The 24,511-nt window shown below is 45.6% G+C and overlaps 1 protein-coding gene across 1 annotated transcript in view; it reads left to right on the plus strand.

Annotated features, from left to right (window-relative positions):
* LOC130120391 (receptor tyrosine-protein kinase erbB-4-like) overlaps positions 1-24,511 on the plus strand; it is a 472,615-nt gene that overhangs the window by 317,499 nt on the left and 130,605 nt on the right. The window contains exons 12-13 of the mRNA XM_056288936.1: positions 1,913-2,112; positions 17,495-17,627. Of these exons, the coding sequence (XP_056144911.1) occupies positions 1,913-2,112; positions 17,495-17,627 (333 nt within the window). The remainder of the gene's footprint in view (positions 1-1,912; positions 2,113-17,494; positions 17,628-24,511) is intronic.

Genomic DNA, 24,511 nt, shown 5'->3' on the forward strand with positions numbered 1-24,511 from the left:
AGTCCATTGCACCATTTGCTGTTGTGTCTTACATCCATTATACTGCTGTACTGGTGGAGGAAAGGACATCTGTCCTGCCATGAAGCCAGACAGTTACAGACGGACACACACACACAAACACACAAAATTAGACAAATATGCACAGTTTAAAAGGTATATATTTAAAAGATATTTACTTAAAAGCATTATGAATCACAATAGAACATGAAAAGGTTACAAAGTCACAACCTAAAATTGAAACAACTGCAAGAGAGTTTGCTGTCACATCCATGACTGTTTAATCGGCTCTCTGCATAACTGTAGTCCATTGACGTCCAGTTTCTACTGCAGCAGTCATACTAGTTTCCTGTTTGTTGGCGTGTGCTATTGACAATGGCATATTTTCCGCGATGCCTGCAAGATTTACCATGGATAAATGTCAACGACATTCACAGAATTGTTTGACAAACTTTCACCTGTGCCTACCAGCAAAGGGGGGACAACTTTCAAGTTGTCCTCATAATTGTGGCTGTAACTTGAGAAGTGGAAAGAATATTACGTATTTACAGTACTCCACGTGAGCAAACAGGAGTCACTATACACACACACTAAACAAGATAAAGACATTAAAATCATGATCCCCCTCATATTTGAAGGTCTATAAGCCCAATATGATTTCCATCGGGAGTGATGAAGAAGGACAGGATTAGGAACGAGTATATCAGAGGGACAGCTCAGGTTGGACGGCGGGGAGACAAAGCAAGAGAGGCAAGATTGAGATGGTTTGGACATGTGTGGAGGAGCGATGCTGGGTATATTGGGAGAAGGATGCCGAATAGGGAGCTGCCAGGGAAGAGGAGAAGAGGAAGGCCAAAGAGGAGGTTTATGGATGTGGTGAGGGAGGACATGCAGGTGGCTGGTGTGGCAAAGGAAGAGATGGAAACGAATGATCCGCTGTGGTGACTCCTAACGGGGGCAGCCGAAACTAGTAGTAGTCGTAGTAGTAGTAGTAGTAGATAAGCCCAATATGTCTTATTGTCTTATTGCCTCCACAACTGAAGGAGCAATGTTCACAGAAAGAAAGAAAGAGAGGAAGTTGCAGGGGAGGTGGATGGAGTGAGTAAGTAGGGAGAGAGAACAAGCTAGATACTTTAAAGATAAGAAAATAAAGCAATGTCAAAAGGAAGACGGGGAATAAAGGGGCTGGTCGAGTGGGGCGACCAAGCTAAGGAAAGAATACATTGGGGCTTGCGGCTGAGAAAGACGCGGAGAGAAGATGAAGGCGATGAAAGGAAGGATGAGAGGGGGAAGTCGGGGAGGGACAGCGAGGAAAAGAAAAGAGGGAGCACCGGGGGAAGATGTAGCGATAATGATCTAAAGATTGGGAGTGAGGCGTGAGGGCAGGGTGTAAGATGGAGCGGAGAGCTGCCGACGCGCCAAGGCAGACGAGACACGTGGGAACGCTAAATGGTGTGCTTTGTTCTGCTTAATCAGACGTGTGTGTGTGTGTGTGTGTGTGTTTGTATGTCTTTTGTAGGTGGTTTGTGTGTTTACTAGAGGCCGGGAGAGATGGCTAGATGTAAATAAATAAGAAAGAGAGGCAGAAGGGGAGATAAATCTTGGAAAAGGTTGGAAGTTGTTTTTGGAGCACACACAGTACATAAACAAAAACTGCACGCCTGAAACTGCGAGCTCCATTTAATCCACCCCCTCTTGTTTTCAACGTGTCTCTCTTTTCTATCTTCTGTCCTTTCCTTCATCCGGCTTGTCGAATCTCTCCTGCTCTCTCACCATGCTCGCCTCCTCTGTCTCCCATCTCTCACGTCCTCTTCCTCCTTCACCGCTTCCCCCTCTTCTTTTTCTACTCTCACCTTCACCTCTCCCCACGTCCCCTCTCTTACATCCTCTCCCTCCTCCTCCTCCTCCTCCTCAGTGGGATCTCCCTGCTGGTGCTGAAGCAGCAGGGCATCTCGTCGCTTCAGCTGCAGTCGCTGAGTGAGATCAGCGCAGGGGACGTGCACATTGCTGACAACAGGCAGCTCTGCTACTACAGCACAGTCAACTGGACCAGCCTTTTCCGCGCTCCCAACCAGAAGGTCTTCATTCGCAACAACCGCAGCCCGCAGGAGTGCTGTGAGTCCAAAAACCGCTTTAGCGCCTCTCACATGGCACACATTCTTAGTCCAGGCCTAAAGTTGGGGGGGGGGATGTGCCAGGGAGAAGTTAAGTCAACTCAAATTTATTTGCATAGTCCTAAATCACAATGTAACCCCGGAAGAGTTTAAAAATCAAACTGTATTATGTACAACCCCATCCCGTATCCTCAGACCCTCAATTCAGGTGACTATGTTGGATAATAATAATAATAAGAAGAATTGTTACATTTATATAGCGCTTTTCTAGACACCCAAAGTGCTTCACAGTGAAGGGGGAAACTCACTTCAACCACCACGAAGGTGTGCTGGATGTATAACCAATATTGACAGTACTCAAGTCAACTGTTAGTGCTGGCTCTGTCTGCCAACAGAGCCATTATTATTATCTGCTTATTATTAAGTTATTATCTGCAACTGTGTTTATCCTACTATGCTAACATCATAACCGAGAACAGCCTGCTATGTTTTTGATCTCTAGATGTTTTTTTTTAACCTGTAGATGGTATCAAATTACCTAACGTGGTCTAGGTTTTAGTCTCCATTTTAGTTAGAAAACAAATGAAATATATAAAATCCAGTAATAATTCTATGTACTGGTAGAAGACTAACGTGCATCAGTCATAGAAAGTGCAAAGCAAATGTAACTTGTAGTCTATGTGCCATGTCATATATTGGCACTGTTGACAAATTATTGTTACATAACACGAACAGCACCCTTCAGCGTCTCTAAAAGACGTAGCAGGTTAGCCACTACCTAAACTTAACCCTAACCTTGACCACAACTTACCCTTAACCTTAAGGTTAACCGCAACCAAATCATAGCCCTGATGTCTACCTAATCTGCATGTCATTGATATTAATGCATCAGGGTGGATGTTGCACATCGGAGTCTGTGGAACACTTGCCGCATCTCATACAGACACCAAAGGGTGCCTTCCGGGTTTCATATATAGCGAGTTTTTATCAGCAGCGCCATTGCTCAACGCAGTGGGATGAGAATGTGTTGGCCCTCCGTGACACATGATTGAGCAGTTAGTGATTTAATTGTCACGTCAATCTGTCAAAAAAAAAAAAATCTACCCTGGAACAGAATTCAAGTTATTTGTATCTCCCCAGACAGCTCATTTAATATTTCATGAACCGGGACAACTCTTGAAAAAGCAGAAATGATTGAGGCGAGGTTCTGATTGTGTTGGTGTCTGATTGTTGTAAGGAAACTGCTCCGCCGGTCAACAAATTGAGGATTCTTTGCACTCGACATTTAAGCATGTACAAATAGATGAGCTCTTTTGAACTGTTCAGTTTCATGAACTGTAATGTGTCCCTGTAGAATCAGCCTAGGCTCTTATTTATTCCTCTTCAAAGCCAGCAATACATATTCCCGTTTCAAGACGGCCGGGCTGCCCTGTTTCTAGCTTTGGGAGACTTTTTCAAGTTACACAGACAAGAAAGATCATGGGAAAAATGTGTGTGAAATCTTTTATAGTCTAGATCAGAGGGAGACACGAGTGGTTCGAGAGGATTTGAGGATGTTTACTTGAGAAAAAAGGGCATTGGCTTATATTCGAACCCTTTAGAAGCTCATGATACACATTTCTGCAGACTGACTGTGGAATCAGCAGGGAGGTCACAATGACTTACAGTACATTTGCAGGGAACTTGAAAGTCATCTAGTGTACAGGAAATGGATGCCTTTTTATTTTTTTTCCTCACTTTTCCACCCATTCTCTTTGGTGTGCCCTGTAGTCGTTTTGTTATTCATTCACTTCTGTCAGACTTAGCAGATGTTTTGATGATAGGTCATTCACACCTCCATTAAATCGATGGAGGGAGATGTTCAAGAAGCTGTAACCATCGGTAGCGATTGGAGAAACACCCAGACTGTCATCATCATCATCATCAGTTCCGTGACCTATGGAGGTCGTAGGAGCACAGCTGATGCCTCTTTGGTTGAGTCATCATTGTGTTTCAGTAGGGGGAGTACCTGGTGGTCCCTATCTCCTCTCCAGGTATGGATGGCCCTTGGTTCACAGAGGAACTCATCCGCCCATTGACAGGTTTTGTTTTTAGTCCTGCTGGGGGTCCACACACCCTCCTCACAACAACCCAAGAATTGAAGTGGGGGTGCCGGTTTCGTCGCCGACGACCCAACGGTCGCAGTTTAACATCATACCCAGGACATGTATAGATAGAAAGTGTAAAGCTAAAGACTGTGCTGTATTATCTTTCTTTCGATGAAGAAAGCTGCTAAGAAGCATGATGGCACGAGCCCAGATGAGAACAATGTGTCTAACGCAGGTCACTGACACCTACAACATGATTGGCAGTGTTCTCTACAGACGCACACATGGCTTTAGTTTATCCTATTCAGGAGGATTCAGTCCTAGTACATGGACACATTAGTCATAGTCAAGGACACATTCTGGGAAGTAAATCACTGCGGTTGTGTTAAAGCATTAGATCAGCTAAATGTCATTGTTGGTTAAAATATCATCAGTTTTGAATGGGCTTTAAAAGTCAAGGTTTCAACCTTTTTATTTTCAACCTGAATGGACAAACTATTGATCCAACAAGCATGACACTTACCAGTGTTGGAGTAATAGCTCACTTGCACACACAAAGCCCATATATGACAGGTACTCCTGAACCCAAGTTATACCTGCGTTTGACCATTCGATTCCAGACCATGGTCACTGATAAATACCAATTCCACGCTGCTCATGAAGACCGATGTCTACAACTGGAGCGCTATACACGTTACTGCTAAACACCATGGTCACGCTTCGACAGCGTTAGAAGTGGCTGTTTCAAGGTTTTTGTGTAAATTAGAAATTCATCCGGGTAGTGCAGTGGTCTATTCCATTGCCTACTAACACAGGGATCCTGGTTCGAATCCCCGTGTTACCTCCGGCTTGGTCGGGTGTCCCTACAGACACAATTGGCCGTGTCTGTGGGTGGGAAGCCGGATGTGGGTGTGAGTCCTGGTCGCTGCACTAGCACCTCCTCTGGTCAGTCGAGGCACCTGTTCGGGGGGAGGAGGAGGAACTGGGTGGAATAGCGTGACCCTCTCACGTGCTACATCCCCCTGGTGAAACTCTTCACTGTCAGGTGAAAAGAAGCGGCTGACGACTCCACATGTATCGGAGGAGGCATGTGGTAGTCTTCAGCCCTCCCCTGATTGACAGAGGGGGTGAAGCAGAGATCGGGATAGCTGGGAAGAGTGAGATAATTTGCCAGATACAACTGGGGAGAAAATGGGGGGGTCAATAAGTAAATAAATAAATTAGAAATTCAACTGTCTATCATCACGGATAACAGAATCTTTACTGTGCCTGTAGTTTGTCTTTTATATCTACTTCCACTTGAGGACGGAAGATTTCTCTCTTTATAATCTTGCTGATTCTCCCTTGTTTCTCATAAAGTTTCGTACACTCATTAACTCGATGCTGGAGAGAACAGTATGTTTTCCAGGAAGTGAGCTGACTCAACAACAGGAGTTCTTTGGTCAAAAACCACATAGAGTAAACCCGTGTTCCTCCTTTCATACCAAAACCAAGCCGTGGTAGACCCTGGTCATGATCAGGGTTGCAGACCAAGGTCAGATGATCCATGTTGACACAGTCCCATCAGTCGGCCAACACCGGTGTTTGGTGTGAGAGGTGTCTAATAAATCCCCAACGCCCCTAACGCACTTCCTGAGTCATTAGATTGTAATCAGAAAGAGCAAAACCTCATAATGTCCAGGGTGATTTGGACCCGAAATGAACTGGAGCTTCTGTGCTATGTCCATGGATAAATTTGAACACCCCCCCATTTTTGCCTTCCATCTACACTAAGCCAACAATTTTCGACCTTCATAATGGATCTTTTCAAAAACACTCTCCAAAGCTGATGAATTTGAAAATGGCGGTTTGGCACTGTAGTGTGGACAAGAAAAATAGAGCTTTATGAAAAAGTTGATGGATGATTTTCACTTGATCAGTGTAAAGCTACTGGCTCAGGGGGCCTGCGCACGCCCCAGTAGAAGACACTAAGCATTATTTTATTGTTTTGGTGTTTCCATGTGGACAGCAAAACTTTCAAAACGGTCCGAAAATGCTGCTGTGGACATCAGATTCCTCTGGATTACTGTGGGCGTAACCGGCTGAAACACCAGGGAAACATTTGCCTACATTAACAGTAAAGTGTGGAGAAAATGCAGCTAAAGGCACATGAAGACGGTCACAGGAAGCTGCGTCGCATCACAGGAAGTTGCATTGCATCACAGGAAGCTGCATCGCATCACAGGAAGCTGCATCACATCTCATACAGGCAGCGGGAAGCGAGATTTTTTTCGTACCCGTTTTCCGGGAACTCTGCCTCTGATAGGCTAGTACTCCTTGCCTCCGTTGATTAGGTTGGTTAAGGTTAGGGTTAGGGATAGGGTTAGCCAATCAGAGATAGAGTAGGGGCGGGTCTTCCCGGAATCCAGGCGTGACGGAGGCACGTTCTTGTGGAAAACGAGTACGAACTAAATCACGCCAGCGGGAAGCAGGCTTATAATACTTACGTGGAATAATTTTATTTTATTTTATTAAATTAAATTTATTTTAATTCATTATTTAGTTGTTTTTTATTTTATTTATTTAATTGTTTTGGTACTATTTTTTTATCCTAGGATGCCCAACAACATCAGGCAAAGAGCTGCTGATGGAAAGTAGCCTATTAGCTAATAAATTGCAGCTAAAGGCAAATGAAGATGGTCACAGGAAACAGCATCACATCACAGGAAGCTGCATCACATCTCATACAGGCAGCGGAAAGTAGGTTTTTAATACTTATGTGACAACTTATGTTACGGAAGGTGGAATTTTTTTATCTTATTTTATCAAATTTAATTTGATTTTAAAAAAAAAAATGTTGTACCATTTTATTATCCTAGGATGCCGAACATCAGATAAATGGACTTACAGTGGAAACTGGCCTGTTATCTAACTCGGGTACATTTACATGTGTCTCGAATGCTGATTAATGTGCATTGTCTCTTCCCAAATGAACGTTTAAACTTAAACCCAGAAAGAATTTACTGTCCATTTTAATTAGCATTAGCATTATAAAGGGAAATGAAATGCAGGGGAATGTGCGTATGGGTGAGAAACAATATGGTTTCTCTCTGTACATCAGGGGTGCATGTGGAAGTGTGGAGTGATTTATAATAATCCAGCAAAATAATATCTAGAAAGGGACACATGTTAGGGCCACGTATGATAAAGGGGGAGGTGTGTATAGAGGGAAACGGTGAAAGGCTCTGTCGCTTCCTTCCCCCTATTGTCTTCGTCCTATTAAAATTAAGACAATTATTTCTCTCATTTGTAAAGAAAACTTCAAAGTTCTGTAATAAGTGCTCCCCCAAATTAGCTTAATTCCCCAGCAGTGCCACGCAAGGTGATGAAAGGTTCGTCTTATATAAAAATTAGGCAGAAAGCCACGCTAATGAGAGAAAAATATGGTGGTGGAAATGGGAGCGCTCGTCACTTGTCACTTGTCATTGCCAAAAATGTGACGACATGACTCATTTATGAACTATATTCATTAATCAGCCAGTTCTGCATTATTGAGTTGGCACCTCTTTGCTCTTCTCATACCCCTTTTTTCCCCCTTGGGCAACACCTTACTGTCTCTCTGTCTCTCACACACACACACACACACACACACACACACACACACACACACACACACACACACACACACACACACACACACCTGACTTTGAGGTGACTATAGTCACTCAACTTTCCATGACCATGACTCCACATGATGGTGTGTGTGTGTGTGTGTGTGTGTGTGTGTGTGTGTGTGTGTGTGTGTGTGTGTGTGTGTGTGTGTGTGTGTGTGTGTGTTTGCGTGTGAGTGAGTGAGTGAGTATATGTGTGCACCTGTGCATGCACACGGCTGTGTGTGTGCACCTGGGCATGCATACATGTCTGTATGTGTGCATGTGTGTGTGTTGTGTGTGTGTGTGCATGTGTGCATGTGTGTGTGTGTGCGCACACACTTGTGTATGTGTGTGTCACTGCTCCTGACTGAGCCTAGCAGGGACTGGGGAAAGGGCAAGTCTGACACCCCTGCAGGAAGTGAAGGACAGAGAGGACAAGGCGTGTGTGTGTGTGTGTGTGTGTGTGTGTGTGTGTGTGTGTGTCTGTCTGTCTGTCTGTCTGTCTTTGTTCGTGTGTGTGTGTGTGTGTGTGTGTGTGTGTTTTGCACATATTTTGCATAATCCTGAATGTGCTTTCCAATGGGGCTGAGCGATTGTGCTACTTTTATTGAAATTAGGAAAGGTGGAGGGCAGTTTCTTGGGCCGTGAAGATACTTAGCACTCCCCCTGCGTCTCCTGACCTCCTGCCATGGCGAAAGGTGGAAGGGGATCATTTCCCCCAGCTGCCTGCCTACACTCATTAGTCTCTTCACTGGCTGCCCTGCTTCCTCCTCAATGATGCCTTTGATAGAGGGGAGAGAAACAGAGGAGGAGGAGGCAAGTGCCCCCTCCTGGAGCAATCATGTTGCACTGTCAAGTTTAACCACCTCATTTAAGTTCCAATCTGCACCACCGCTTCCCCTTCCTTTGATCCTCGCGGCATCGCAAGAACGGAGGTTTGATCATTTGTTCGCTCACTTCCACTGTTTCTTTCTTCATTATTTCTTTATTTTTTTCTCCTTTCTCTATTTTTTTTCTTCCTCTCGGTTTTCTGTTATTCTCTCTTACTCCCGTTTGTTCTTTCTGCGTTTGCTATTTTTCGCGGGGTAGAGAAGCGTGACGCAACAGTGTGATCAGCGCTGTCTCAAGGCAACATCTGCCTGCCAGTTAGGAGTGCTCATCAGCGGTCCCCAACAACATCCTCTGTTGCCTCCCGACGCACACACACACACACACACACACACACACACCACCTGCTTGTGGTGCCATGTTGTGCGGTTGTGGCGGCGCAGTGTGTTTTCCCAGCCGGGTCAGAAACCTCTGAAGTCTGCATCCACTTCATGTTGCCATGAGCTATATCGATGGAGGAAGCGTTTCAAAGTGCGCCACCACCACCACCACCACCGCTCGCATGCTTTTCCATTGCTTTCTTTTTCCCTCGCCCACCTTTCTCATCTCTACCCCTCTTAATCTCTTCCAACCAGTCGACTCACCTTGGTGTTGTAGCACAAAGTGTGTCCTGGAAATCCGAGAGAGCTGCTTTTGTCTCTGATGAAAGCAAACACTTTCATCCTTGGCCTTACAAGCAAACTCTCTCTCTCTCTCTCTCTCTCTCTCTCTCGCTCTCTCAGTACTCATGTAGAAGGGACGTGAACATGGCTGAAATCTTACCATGGCCCCTGGCTTGTTCCTGGCCAGCACCTTACAGAGAAAATAAAGATTTTTTTCTCCCTTTCTGGACATAAGGCAACAGAGAGAACAGAAGAGAGGAGAAGAATTTAATGCAAAACAGAAAACTAGGCAAGGAAACAGTATTTAATTTCTGACGATTGAGGGAAAAATCAGTCAAATCACATATGGGATGGTAGCTGGTTTCTACCGGATCCGTAGCTCTTCAGCGTGTTGCAATTGTCTTACTATAACACTCTCACATACAGCAGTCTTCTGAGAACTCTGCATTGGGAGGTAACACAAGAGTTAGAGAGAGACTTTTGACTTTTAAAATAACATTTATTCACATCACATTACAAAAATCCTCCATTCCCATCATGTGAACATAAACTGGTAAGCTAAAAAACAACAACATCTCAGGCATCATTGCTGTGGCTACATGAAATTACAAAAAAAAAAATCTTCCCTGTCACATACTGTCCTACATCCACACACACCCACACAACCACACATGACCATAATAAATTAAAAATTAAGAACAAGTGACCCATCATCCCTAAGTGAACATAAAACCTGTATTAGCCCCCACAGAGCCCTGAGTCAGAATCAGAATCAGAATACTTTATTCATCCCCGAGGGGAAATTGGGTTCTATTACAGACACTCGTGCTCTACTAAGAAGAAAAAAAACCTAGAAACTAACAAGATACAAGATAACAAGAAAATAGAAACAAGAAAAACAAACAAATAGAAATAAAAGATAAGATAAGAAATAGAAATAAGAACAAAATATATAAACAAGCATGGTGCACATATACACCCTATCTATACTGCATTACTGCAGCACAAAACAAACCGCACAAACAAAACCCGACAGGGTGAAACAAGTTGAAGGGCCAGTCCAATGCCCATTAACTCCGACTGTCTGACACTCTGAAGGAGCAGTTGTAAAGTGACGGCCACAGGCAGGGATGACCTCATGTGGCGCGCTGTAGTGTATTTCAGCAGAATGAGTCTATTACTAAAAGTGCTCCTGTGCCCAACCAGCTCTGGAAAGAGTCCAGATTACTGGTCAGGGTGGAGAAAGCGTGCTCTATTCTCAGACAAGATGCCACCAAACCTTCATACTCTGCGCCACATCATTCCAGCCCTGACCCAACATCTTGTTCTTCCTGGCCTTCCAGATCACTAGCTTAGCAGTTCCAAAGAAAAAAATTGACTAGGACCAGAAGCAGTCCTTTACTTACTGCGTATTTAGGCCCAAAAATAAACAAGGGGGCAGAGAATTCCTCTCCCAAAGCTCTTCCACCCATTCTTGCAGTACTCTAAATAATCCCACTAATCGAGGACAAGAGACCACTAAATGCTTTAATGTTTCCCTTTGAGTACAGAAAGGACAGTCCTCCCCAGTGCTCTGCTCATGGCTATCACTCCATGTATAATCCTCCACTGGAGGTCAGCCATCTGTTTCTCAACAGAAGACTTATACAGAACCCTCCACCTGCCTTTAGGGATACAGTCTGAAGCAAAAACCTCAGCCCACCTGGACTCCTTGACTTCAGCCAGAGAGCAAAGGTTGAGTACCTTCACACAGCTGTGATAAAGCTGCTTCTTCCCACAACAGCTGAAACTACCCAGCACTGGTGTATTCAGGGAAAGAAGCAGTCCACTCCCCCCTTACCATACCTCAACAGCAGGGCCGACAATCAGGGAGGGAAAAACATACTCATTGTCATCATTCTATTGGTCACCTAGAGCACGGTTTTCGGCAAACACTGTCAGTGGCCCAGACAGGGACTACCAGACTTCCTCCACAACCCTCCTCATTACTCTGGAGGACCTGATGTTGGTGATGCCACAAAGTGTTTCCATTGATGTTTTTGTTGGATGACCCAGTTTAGTAATGCCAGCCTCAACAAACTTAGTCCTAACTGTAGCAGAGGAAAAGGTGGTGTTCGCAAGGACGTCATTATAAAACAGTGGCTCCTCAAAAAGCCACATTCCTGGTCTAGGGTCAGGAGTTTGTGTGACCTTCAGCATCTGCCAGACTTCAACCACCGAGTTGTAAAAAGGTGCAAGTGCGGTGAGGTCAGCTTCAGATGATCTCAGCAGAAAAAGCTGTTTGTCCAATCCAAGCCGGCCAGCTTTCCAAAAGAAGAAGCCGAGCAGAAGCCAACCAACAGTGACCACAGCTGTATAGTGGCCTCTGTGCTGTCTCTAGTCTGAATGCTGCAGTTCTGGATAGAATGACTATAAGTCCTTGTCCTCCCTCTGCCACTGGGAGATACAAGGCCGATGATCTCAGCCAGTGCTGACCAGACCAGAAAAAAATTCACCAGGAGCTTATGCATCTCTTCCGCAAGGCCTGGTGATGGCACTAAAACAATGAGTCTGTGCCATAGAGATGAGGCAAACAGGTTATTTACGATCAGAGCTCTTCCCCTGTATGAACTAGCTGTAGCTGGGGTAGCAACCATTTCAATTTAGACAACTTGGCTTCTACCTTCTCCAGCACTCCCTCCCAGTTCTGCCTCTGAAAGTCCTCACTTCCTAAAAATACTCCTAGGACTTAAATACCTCTTCCTCCTCACCTAAGGTTCCCAGGAATATCAGGAGGGCTCCCCAAGCCCCACTAACCCACCAAAAAATTCTCACTTTTTTTTCCAGTTATCCATGGCTGAAGAAGCCTTTTCATATAGGATCAGGCTTTCTTTTAATTCCTGGACATCTTCCTCTCCCTGGACAAACACATTAACATCATCTGTGTATGCTGATACAACAACAGAAGGGTGTTGAGCTAGCTCTGGCAGAGAGAGACCCCTCAGCCTGCTCCTCAACGTACACAGGAGAGGCTCAATGGCAATGCTGTAAAGCTGGCCTGAGATCGGGCAGCCCTTCCAGGTCCTTCTCCTAACTGGCACTGGACAGCTTAACCCTCCCCCCACCTTCACTACACCAACACGCACCACTATACAACAGCTTTATCCAGGACAAGAACCCCTCCCCAACACCGAAGGCCTGCCAGGTAGAGAAAAGGAAAACCATGATCTACACGGTCAAAAGCCTTCTCTTGGTCAACAGATAAAATACCAACATTTATATTATATAATTTAGATACATCAAACACATCCATCCATCCATTATCCGAACAGCTTATCCTACTCTCAGGGTCGCGGGGATGCTGGAGCCTATCCCAGCAGTCATTGGGCAGCAGATGGGGAGACACCCTGGACAGGCCACCAGGCCATCACACAGGGCCGACACACACACGCACGCACACACATTCATACCTAGGGGCAATTTAGTACGGCCGATTCACCTGGCCTACATGTCTTTGGACTGTGGGAGGAAACCGAAACACCCGGAGGAAACCCACGCAGACACGGGGAGAACATGCAGACTTCACACAGAGGACGACCAGGGACGACCCCCAAGGTTGAACTACCCTGGGGCTTGAACCCAGGGCCTTCTTGCTGTGATGTGACTGCACTAACTGACTGCACTGTGCCACCATGCCGCCCATATTAAACACATATCTCATCACTAAAAAAAAAAAAAAAAAATCAAGCATAGATCTTCTGGAACACGATAAGATTGATCTGCACCAATCAGCAGTTCAATAAATATTTTTCGTCTTTTTGATAAAACTTTGGAGAAAATTTTATAGCCTATACATAAAAGAGCTACTGGTCTCCAGTTTTTTAGAAGGGCTAAATCTCCCTTCTTAGGCATCAGAGTGAGAACTGCATACCTACAGGAAGCTGGTCGATTTTTTAGAACACTAAAAAAATGTGCAGAAGATCCTGTCCCACAACACTCTAGAAATGTTTAAAAAAAATCAGATAGTAAGCCGCCAATTCCTGGAGCCTTGCCTGATGCCATCTGAGACACAGCAGCAGTCAGTTCATCCAGAGTCATGTCCGAGCTCAGTGTATCCTGTTCTTCTGGGCTCAGCTGAGGAAGGCCCTGTAGAAGCTCCTGCAGCAGAGTCCACATGACAGCTGTCTGCCCTGAACAGATCTGTGTAGAAGTCCATGGCATGTGTCCCCATCTCAGCTGAATCTGTGGTCACCTTTCCATCAGGGAGATAAAGACACCATTTATTTGTTTGTGTTTTCTTGTGTTTTTTTTGTTTTTTAAACCACTGCCTTCTCTAAATTAAACAATAAAGTGGTTGGTGCATCCATGTCCTGGAGTCTGGTTGACGCTTGCTTGGACTAAAGCTCCTTTAGCTCTCTTTTGCGGGAAGGCGTTCAGCTGCTATCTTTTACAGTGTAGGAGATCATTATTCTGCTGATCAGTATGTGAGACAGAGACATCCTCCAGGTCTCATAGCTCTTCTTCTAATTCCTGTACAGCTCTCTTCATGTTAGCTGTGGGATTACATGTGTATTGCTGGGGGAAACACCCTAATTTGAGTCTTTCCTATCTCCCACCGCCAAGTAAGAGAAAGAACATTGTCTTTCTTAGATCTCCAATAATCCCAAAAAATTTAACATTTTCACAAAAATTAAGATCATGTAATAATTTAACGTGGAAATGCCAATTTTTTTCTCTAGTGGGAAATAAAATCGGCTACATTAAAGCTAAATGACGGTCTGTAAGAGCGACAGGGTGGATCTGACAATTAACAACTTGAGCAGTAAAAGAACTAGATACGTAACACCTGTGTAATCTAGCTGCACTAACTTTCATCCTCCACACTTCAACCAATTCAGCTTTCTTTAAGACATGGGACAAGACAGTGGCTCCTCTCCAGTCCTATCTGAAGTAAGCTCAGTGCAACAGTTCCAGTCTCCACCCAATACAATACACCTTCCTGATCATTGCCCCTTCATTTTTCTTTCAACATTTAAAAAAAAAAAAGCCCTTCACACTCAGAGCCTTGGTTTGGTGCATAAACATTAATAAAACTAAACTTAAACTCTTTTATTTCAGCTGTCACTGTAAGGACTCTGCCCTTCACAATCTCCGTGCTGGGTAAAATGTGTGCGTTTAAGGCAGAAGAACATATGAAATGGCAACTCCTGCACTGAGATGTGTCCAATGGCTAAGAACACGCTGCCCTGCCCACCATAAGCCCCAGTTTATTTCATGTGTGCTGTCACTGTGCGTTTCTAGTAGAAAAACTACATCCAGTCTTTTCTGCTTGATTACTTCTGTTATTAAAGCTCTTTTCTGTGCATCTCTGCCCCCATTCATATTTAATGAAGCCACCCTTCAGCCCTGCATATGAGGAGAAAAGAGACAGGCCAGTAAGAAGCCAGACAGGAAAAGACAGCAGAGATAAACACCCAGTGTTGTATGATCATGGTACATTTAAATGGAGAGTTTCATTTTCTTAACCATTTTAGCCATATGGCACTTTTAAACCTCTCAGTGACATCAATGGCATGCTTCTTGAGGCGATAACGTTTCTTGCTATCCAGTAAATCTGACCCAACAACTTTTTACAAGTGTAGTAACTGACCACATCAGGAAAGTAATCTCTGACATTAACTGATTTCATCCGGAAAACTATTAATCCCCTCTAATGAATATAAGTTTACATTCTGGGAAATACTGTCCGCTACAGAAGCACTATCAGAACCACACTCCATGTCAGTCACACTGTCACGGCAACCAGCAGGCTTCATCACCTGCTCCTCTGCCTCGCTGTCCAATTTGACCCGCAGCATCTCAGCTTCCTGTACTGCAAAACGCCCCGGCCTCCCCATGTCAATCTTCTCTCTGCACTGTCCCGGCCCACAGGTTCAGCCTCCACCTCCCCTGCTAAATTATCTGTGGACACAGAGCCGCATGCACCAGCGGCTCCAACCACAGAGCCGCCGGCCTCGCTCCGTACAGGAGGAGCAACCTCTGGCGGCATCTGCCGCCCGCTTCTCCCCTCCCCATTGTCAGTCTCATCGACCTGTTGCCCACCCCGTCGTCAGCCGCAGCAGCCTTTCGCTCTCCATCGTCAGCTGCCCGCTGCCCGCTGCTCCCCTCCCCGCTGTCACACACATCAGCCACAGCAGATCCCGCTGCGTGCTGTCTATGGGGGACAAGCAATCCGCTTGTGACCCACATCTCCACACTCAAAACACTTACTACTCCCAGAGCTAGCATATACCCTATAGAAACCCTCCTCATGCTTAACACGGAGAGAGGCATCCGGTGTTTGAGTCGGAGAGTCCAAATACATGAGCACTTGACTCCGCAGAGACTGGACATGCTTCAGTTTGGTGTCCTTACAGCCCAGATTCACCATCCAGAATCCACTCACAAACCTCCTGGAGCACCTCAGTTCTTGCGCCAGCACCTCATTGGAAATAAAAGGAGGGACTCCGGACGCGGTGATCCAGGCGGAAGGCGCCGCCAGCGAGGAAACGAGTGTCGACTCATCGTTTCTGAGCAAGCCGTTTTCTACCGGCTGGTGACAAACCCCTGGTCCTTCATGAATGCAACCGCCACTTTATTCATTTGTGAGGCAAACGGGATGTTTCCGTGCCCCACCTGTTCTCCTACCACCAACAGCACCTGCTCCACTGTGGTATTGGGTCGCGCTGCTACCCTCTCTCCGTGCCTCAAAGACAGGGACGGCGTCTCAAAGGATGCCAGGCCCGCCAAGAAGCACGGTTTGGCCTGCCAAAACCAACCACTGAACACACACCAAACTACAATAAGAACAACTCCAAAACAATCCTACAATAAACACAACAGGAAAAAAAAGAAGAAAAATCAAGAAAAACTTACAGACCTTCTGCCGAACTCATCAAACTCCCAGCATGCACTCAGAGAGAGAGAGAGAGAGGATAAGAGGATAAGAGCTATAGAGAGAATCAGATCTGGACACAAAAGAGGGGAATGGGACATTCAGCTATGTAATGGCCATGGTCTTATGGTGCAACACGACAAAGAGAGAATGAGACTGAGACCGAAAGAGGAAAAAGACATCCAATAGTCATGGTCTCAAGAAGAGCTGATGAAGTCGCTGGCTTGTTTTTCAACCTTCTGCTCCTTAAATCTACATTAAACAAATCATTAAGTCTGCATGGCATCTGCAGGTGCTGTCTGAGCCCCGGTGCTTAATCACTGTTGGCTCAGCACTATTGTAATGAAGCAGCACAGCTGGCTCTTCAGCCCGCTTCACAGCGAGTCGCTAACCTGGCTCCATAGTTGGTCTACACCCTGGTGCATACACACACACACACACACCGTATAGCTAGCCCTCTTTCAAATACAGCAGGCATGCTGCCTGCACTCCCATGGCCGTGACTGATGAAATCCCCATGTAGTCAAGTTTTAAACTCTTTAATGAGACTTCTGATACAGCGACTCTTGTGAGAAGGGCGAAACATTAATGTCCACCTTACACACACGGCCTCATGACCTGATCTTCATTTCCATGACGGCATTGATTCGTGCGTCATCGGTGGTGTGTATGCTAGCGTGTGCCTTGCTCCATGGCTCATGAGGTTTTCACCTTTGTTTCTTTTTCACACCTTCTAGCAACTTTGAACTTCAAGCTTACTAACACAAGATTGTGAGTTATTGAAAAGGGAAGTTTCTGTTGGAGTCTGGCACAATGCCGCGCGCTCAATTCCATGATGAGAATTATGAGGTATTCTGCACCTCCAACAAAGAGATCTGAGATACTGTGTGCACAATGGGGCAGGCATTAGCTATTCTTGTTAGCACGCCCGGTGTGCTCTATTAGCATTTGGCGAGGTATCCCTCCCGTTCTGATAAGGGTACTTCAAGGTGGACCACTCAGCGGCTGATCGACTCAACTTGAATTGAATTGGAGAAAAGTTCTTCTCAATCACCAGGGCAGGCACTGCTCTGCACCGGCTGACACAGAGTTGTCATGCTATTCTGTGTATTGATTGTGTAACTTAATATTTGTTGTATTACATCATATCTGATATATTACAAAATACCATGATTTGATATTATTTGCTATATTAATGGTTCATATGCTCTCTTGTGTGTGTGTGTGTGTGTGTGTGTGCGTGAATGTGTGCACTGACCAGCCATGGAGAATATGGTCTGTGACCTGCTGTGTTCAGATGCTGGGTGCTGGGGTCCAGGCCCAGACCAGTGCCTGTCCTGCCGCTACTTCAGCCGTGGACGAACCTGTGTGGACGCCTGCAACCTTTATGAAGGGTGAGTTGACTTGAGACACACACACACACACACACACATAGAAGACATGAAATATTGGAAACCTTCAGCTGGATGGATGGGTGGATGGATGGATAGACGGGTGGATGGATAGATGGATAAATGGATAGATGGGTGGATGGATAAATGATGGATGGATAGATAGATGGATAAATGGGTGGGTGGGTGGATAGATGATGGATAAATGGATGGATGGATAGATAGATGGTGGATGGATGATATATGGATAAATGGGTGGATGGATGGATGGATAAATGGGTGGGTGGATGGATAGATGGTGGATGGATGATATATGGATAAATGGGTGGATGGATTGATGGATAAATGGGTGGCTGGATGGATAGATGGGTGGATAGATTCTTGGTGCAGTAATCATTTATAATAGATTAACAAAATACTATGTCCTTTTGGGTCAAAATCTGCTTATGTGGCAAACAATATTAGTAAAAATCTTGTGACCGTTTAAAGAGTTCATCATGTTATTTGAGCCACGTGAGTGATATGGATAATGCTGTTAATGTCACTACCGTGAAAAGTACAATAGACACTGACCACAATCCAAAATGAATGTAGCATCTCACCACACTTAAAAGTGCTCCCTGTTCTTGCCTTCATAGGAGATAATAACTAAAACTGTTCTTCTGAATGTTAAACTACATGTTGGTACTGAATCATCAGAGTCAGAAGCTGCCAGTTAACACTGGACATCGATGTCCTGATGCTCAATGATCCAGATCAGAAAACCACAGAAGGTTGAATCAGTTCATCTGGACACAACATTTATTGAGAGAAAGGTTTAAGTGAGGGAACGTTTCTCTCGGTAAATGTTGGACGGCACGGTGGCGCAGTGGTTAGTGCGGTCGCCTCACAGCAAGAAGGTCCTGGGTTCGAGCCCCGGGGTAGTCCAACCTTGGGGGACATCCTGAGTCGTCCTCTGCGTGGAGTTTGCATGTTCTCCCTGTGTCTGCGTGGGTTTCCCCTGGGTGCTCCGGTTTCCTCCCACAGTCCAGAGACATGTAGGTCAGGTGAATCGGCCGTACTAAATTGTCCCTAGGTGTGAATGTGTGTGTGTGGGCCCTGTGATGGACTGGGGGCCTGTCCAAGGTGTCTCCCCACCTGACTGCTGGGATAGGCTCCAGCATCCCCGCGACCCTGAGAGCAGGATAAGCGGTTTGGGTAACGGATGGATGGATGGATGGATGGAAATGTGTCCAGATGAAGTGATTCAACCTTCTGTGACTGGACGTTGATATGAGCTTGAGAAAATGCATATCTAATAAAATGATGTAATTTTATCTGTGACTATCAAGTTGAGTACTTTGGGACTCAATTACTGGAGGTTTTTGAAGGGTATGCAGTAAAGTAAGTTTTTGCAAAGTACCACAAGATATATTAATGTATGTTTTCAAATGTTCTGTGATGATATAACTTTCTCTTTTTGTTTATTTTGATGATTTTTCCTCACCGGACTGTAGGACCATATTAAAGATACCGATTGCAAAATAGTGTTTTGACAGTAAGGGTTAATACTCCTGCCTGTGCCCCTGAGCAAGGCAATGTGGCCTTGGGCAGCATGGTGGCCCAGTGGTTAGTGCTGTTGCTTCACAGCAAGAAGGTTCTGGGTTTGTCCAACCTTGGGGGGGGGGGGGTCATCCCAGGTCATCCTTTGCATGTTCTCCCTGTGTCTGCAGTGGGTTTTCTCCGGGTGCTCCGGTTTCCCCCACCATCAAAAAGACGTACATGTTAGGGTTAATACTCCTGTCTGTGCCCCTGACCCGAGGCATGGCAAGACGAACTGGAGTTGGTCCCCGGGTGCTGCACGGCGGCTGCCCACTGCTCCTAGCTACACAGCTAGGATGGGTTAAATACAGAGGCAGAGGAAGAATTGCCCCACTGGGATTAATAAAGTAGTAAAAAAAAAAAAAAATGGAAAGAAGAACTGGAGTTGGTCCCCGGGCGCTGCAGCTGCCCACTGCTCCTGCACAACGGGACGGGTTAAATGCAGAGAACACATTCATTGTAAGAATACAAATGTCAAATAAAGTGGCTTTTCCTCTTCTTCTAAATTGCGGTCCCCTGTGAGTTATCTGGTTTCGGGGGTATTTATGAAGCCTTGCGTTGTAAATGGTGCTCATTCCAGTTGCCGCTGTGCACAAAGGCAAGCCACGCACACTAAATACACCCAAGTAGTGGATTTAGAAATGAACAGAGGCATTTCATCACTGTTACGGTCTCATTGCTTCTTTTTTTGTTTTAGGCTCCAACTCGTGTTTGATTTCATCCATTAACTAGAGACTTCTATAACTTGAAAAGCTTGTTGGTTTTTTTACTCTCTACACTCTCTTGGACATCAGAAAGTCGTTTCTCCCACTGAGGAAGTCTTGTTCTAAGAAAATGAACAGCTGCCATGCCTGCTCCAGTGCTCGAAACAAAGTTAATGCCTGCTTTCCTTGGACATTAAATAATAGAGGCAATTACCTGTGCTGCAACAGGCTACCAGGCTTGATAAATCACCATTAGTATAATATATCTATAAATCTCCATTTTATTCTCCCATATTTGAGGAGTCTCACATCAGTACAGCCAAAAAAAAAATGAAAAAAAAAATGAAAAAAAATGCAAGAATGAAAATTAAACAAGCACAGTTTTTCATGCTGTAATTGTTTTAACTTTACCTGTGCAAAATTATGCTCCGCCTCCATAATTTTGTACATAACTTGCTGTGAGGCGACCATAACTTCGATACTCGGCCTGTGGCCTTGTACTTACAACCGAATCACAGTCGTGCTGATATTCAGTATAACAGCACTCCCTCTTGTGTGATATTGCTTAAATAACCCTGGTACTGGTGCAAAGAAATATAAAGTGTGAAGGTCTAGTCTAGTGAAAATGCTTTTTCTCTGCTCTCAGTACTGTTTAATGGCAGTGGGGGCTAAGAATAATACGCTGGGGTCATGGTTATGTTAGTTATACACATCTTTCATTCTGGGCTTGTAAGCAGAATGGCTCCTGAATATTTAACCTATCAAAAACTTGGCCTTACTGTTACAAACTCGGAAAGGACCCAAACGCAGGACTCACAGACAGGATGATATGGTACAGGATAGGCTGTCGATAATAGGGGGAGGGGGTGGGGGGCACAACTAGAGGAGGTAAAGGGCTGGTGGAGACAGGTTTCAACTGAGAGACATGAAACATGGGATGAATCTTCATGTGAGGAGGCAGCTTGAGTCTAACTGCCGTGGGGTTGATAATAGAGTCAGTCTCAATGGGGCCAATGTAACAGGGTGTGAGTTTCTTAGACGTGGACTGTAATGGTATATCCTGAGTAGAAAGCCAAACCTTTTGACCTGGTTGGTATGTGGGGGCCAATCTCCGATGACAGTCAGCAAGCAATGTGTTGATTGCGGTCAGCAGAGGGGAGCAGGGAGACATGGGCATCCTTCCAAACCTTCCGACAATGATGAAGGTGAGCCTGAACTGAGGAACAGAGACCTCCTCCTCCTGTGCTTTGAGCAGAGGTTGTTGACAACCCATGGCACATTCAAAGGGTGGCATACTAGAGGCTGCACATGACTGGGAGTTGTGAGCATACTTGATCCAGGCTAGGTGAGTGCTCTAGGAGGCTGAGTTCTTGTAGGTCATACAACAAAGCACTGCTTCCAGGTCCTGCTTGGCCCGCTCCGTTTGGCTGTTAGTCTGGGGGTGATAACCAGAAGACAGACTCACTGTAGCTCCAAGGGCTTGGCAGAAGCTCTTCCAGACTTGCAATACAAACTGGGGACCCCGGCCAGACACAATGTCTGTGGGGATTCCATGGAAGTGGAAGACATGGTATACCAGGAGGTCAGTCGGCTGTTTCCAAGGCTATCTTCCATTCGTGTCCTTCACTGATTCTGACCAGGTGATAGGCGTTCCTGAGATCCAGTTTAGAGAATATTGTGGCGCCATGAAGGGGCTCGAAAGCCAAGCTGAATAGGGGCAGAGAATAATTATTTTTCATAGTGATGTTGAGCCTGCAGTAATCAATGCAAGGACCAAGGGACTTATCTTTCTTAGCCACGAAGAAAAATCCTTCTCCTATGAGAGAAGAAGAGGGGAGGATTAGATCAGCTTCCAGGGAGTCATGAATGTATTTTTCCATAGCCTTCCTCTCAGGCCAGGAAACATTATATAGGTGAATGGAAGGCAGAGGTGCTCCGGGGAGGAGGTCAATGATGCAGTCATATGGGCGATGAGGAGGGGGACAGACAGCATGCAGAAGAGAGACTACTAATATTACTACTACTACTACTACTACTACTACTACTTTCGCCACAGCGGCTCATCTGTTTCCATCCCTTCCTGTCCTGTGCATCTTCCTCTGTCACGCCAGCCACCAGCATGTCCTATCTCACCACATCCATAAACCTCCTCTTTGTCCATCCTCTTTTCCTCTTCCCTGGCAGCTCCATGTTCAGCATCCCTCTCCTAATATACCCAGCATCTCTCCTCCACACATGTCCAAACCATCTCAATCTTGCCTCTCTTCCTTTGTCTCCAAACCGTCCAACCTGAGCCATCCCTCTAATATACTCATTCCTAATCCTGTTCTTCTTCATCACTCCCAGCGCAAATCTTAGCATCTTCAGCTCTGCCACCTCCACCTCCACCTCCTGTCTTTTCATCAGTGCCGCTGTCTCCAAACCATACAACATAGCTGGTCTCACTACCATCTTGTAAACCTTCCCTTTAACTCTTGCTGGTACCCTTCTGTCACAAATCACTCCTGACACTCTTCTCCACCCACTCCATCCTGCCTGCACTCTTTTCTTCACCTCTCTTCTGCACTCCCCATTACTTTGAACAGTTGACCCCCAGTATTTAAACTCATCCACCTTCCTCACCTCTACCCCTCGAATACTCACTATTCCACTATCCTCCCTCTCGTTCATGCATAGGTATTCCGTTTTGCGCCTACTGACTTTCATTCCTCTTCTCTCCAGTGCATACCTCCACCTCTCCAGGCTCTCCTCAACCTGCACCCTACTCTCGCTACAGATCACAATGTCATCCGCAAACATCATAGTCCACGGAGACTCCTGTCTGATCTCGTCCGTCAACCTGTCCATCACCATTGCAAACAAAGGGCTCAGAGCCGATCCTTGATGTAATCCCACCTCCACCTTGAACCCATCTGTCATTCCAACTGCACACCTCACCACTGTCACACTGCCCTCATACATATCCTGCACCACTCCTACATACTTCTCTGCCACTCCCGACTTCCTCATACAATACCTCAACTCCTCTCTTGGCACCCTGTCATATGCTTTCTGTAGTGCTCTTTCTTGGCATGAAACCATACTGCTACTTGCCAATCGTCACCTCTCCTCTTAACCTAGCTTCTATTACTCAATTATTTTTGCAATCACAGCATTGTAAGATGGCAACAGATGTACTCTTAGCCCACCCCCCCCCCCCGGTTCAGGGATGATCATTCTCACTTAACATAGATGGCTTCTTTGACTCCCCATTCAAACCAATGTTCCTCCCTATCAAGGATGTGCAAATCCTCCTCCTTGAAAGAGTGGCCACTGGCCTGTAGATGGGTGTAGACTGCAGAGTCCTGCCCTGACATGTTAGCTCTCCTGTGTTGTGCCATCCTCTTGGCCAGGGGTCTGTTCACTTTCCCCAATGTGCAAGTCACGGCAATCCTCCTGGCACTTAACAGTGTACACTATATTGCTCTGTTTGTGCCGGGGGACTCGATCCTTGGGGTGGACCAATTTCTGGCGCAGCGTGTTTTGGGGTTTGAAAGCAACTGAGGCGCAGTGTTTGGAAAATATGCTTCATTGTTCCGACACTCCCGCCACATACAGAATCACCACTCGTTTACGCTTAGGTAGCTGTTGTCCTTCTCCTCTCTTCAATCGGCTGGTGCACTGTTTGGGTGTCTTCCTGGCTTTGACAAATGCCCAGTTAGGATAACCACATTTAACCAGGGCCTGTTTAATGTGGACCCAAACACAGCACTCGCAGACAGGATGATACGGTTACACTTGGTTTAGTAAACAAAGGCAGGCAGAGGCCAGAACACCATTTAAATCTGTATAATATGTGATCAAATGGACGGGGAGCAGGCAGGTGGATAAACGGTTTCAAATACAGTTGAGGTTACCGGAAAGTCAGTCCAGAAACAGGCAACAGAACAGAGAAGGGGCAGGCAGCAAACGCAGACTCCAAAGATCAGGCAGCAGTCAGACACGGGCAGGTAAGACAAACGTTCACAAGGAGAAAACGCTGGAAAACTAGGCAGCAAAACACACTAGACAGTCTGGCACGGACACGGAGACCAGGGGAGTGAGTATACATGCTGAGGAGTCAATCAGGCAACGGGGAACAGTTGTGGCAAACACATGGCTGACTTGTGTTAAAAGCAGGGGCAGGAAGTGAAATGACAAGATAGGTAAGTATTTCGAAATAAAACAGGCAGGCAATGGAAAATGAAAGTAAGATGAGCGACTGAACGGGGAACAGTCACAGCCTTAATATTTACAAGGACCTTGGTGACGTAAGAAAGGTCAGTTGAATTTGACTTGGCTGAATTTGTGGGTGTAGTTTTACTACAGAAATGAACAGATAGCGATGCTGTAACATCGCTTGCTAGATATTGCTAGAATCTATTACAGCCCATCCTAACATGATGTGATGCAAGCAAGTGATTTATTTATTTATTTATTTGTTTGTTTACATAATTTCTTTTGGTACTATTAATCTGTCCTAACCAGCTCAGTGTGACAGCAAACAGGGCAAGCGATGTTTTGCTCTGTTGAAAAAATCTCACTTTGAATCTATTTGAGCAACATTTCACTGACTTGTTCTCT

Source organism: Lampris incognitus, chromosome 11 (genome assembly GCF_029633865.1).
Source record: "Lampris incognitus isolate fLamInc1 chromosome 11, fLamInc1.hap2, whole genome shotgun sequence".
NCBI lineage: Eukaryota > Metazoa > Chordata > Actinopteri > Lampriformes > Lampridae > Lampris > Lampris incognitus.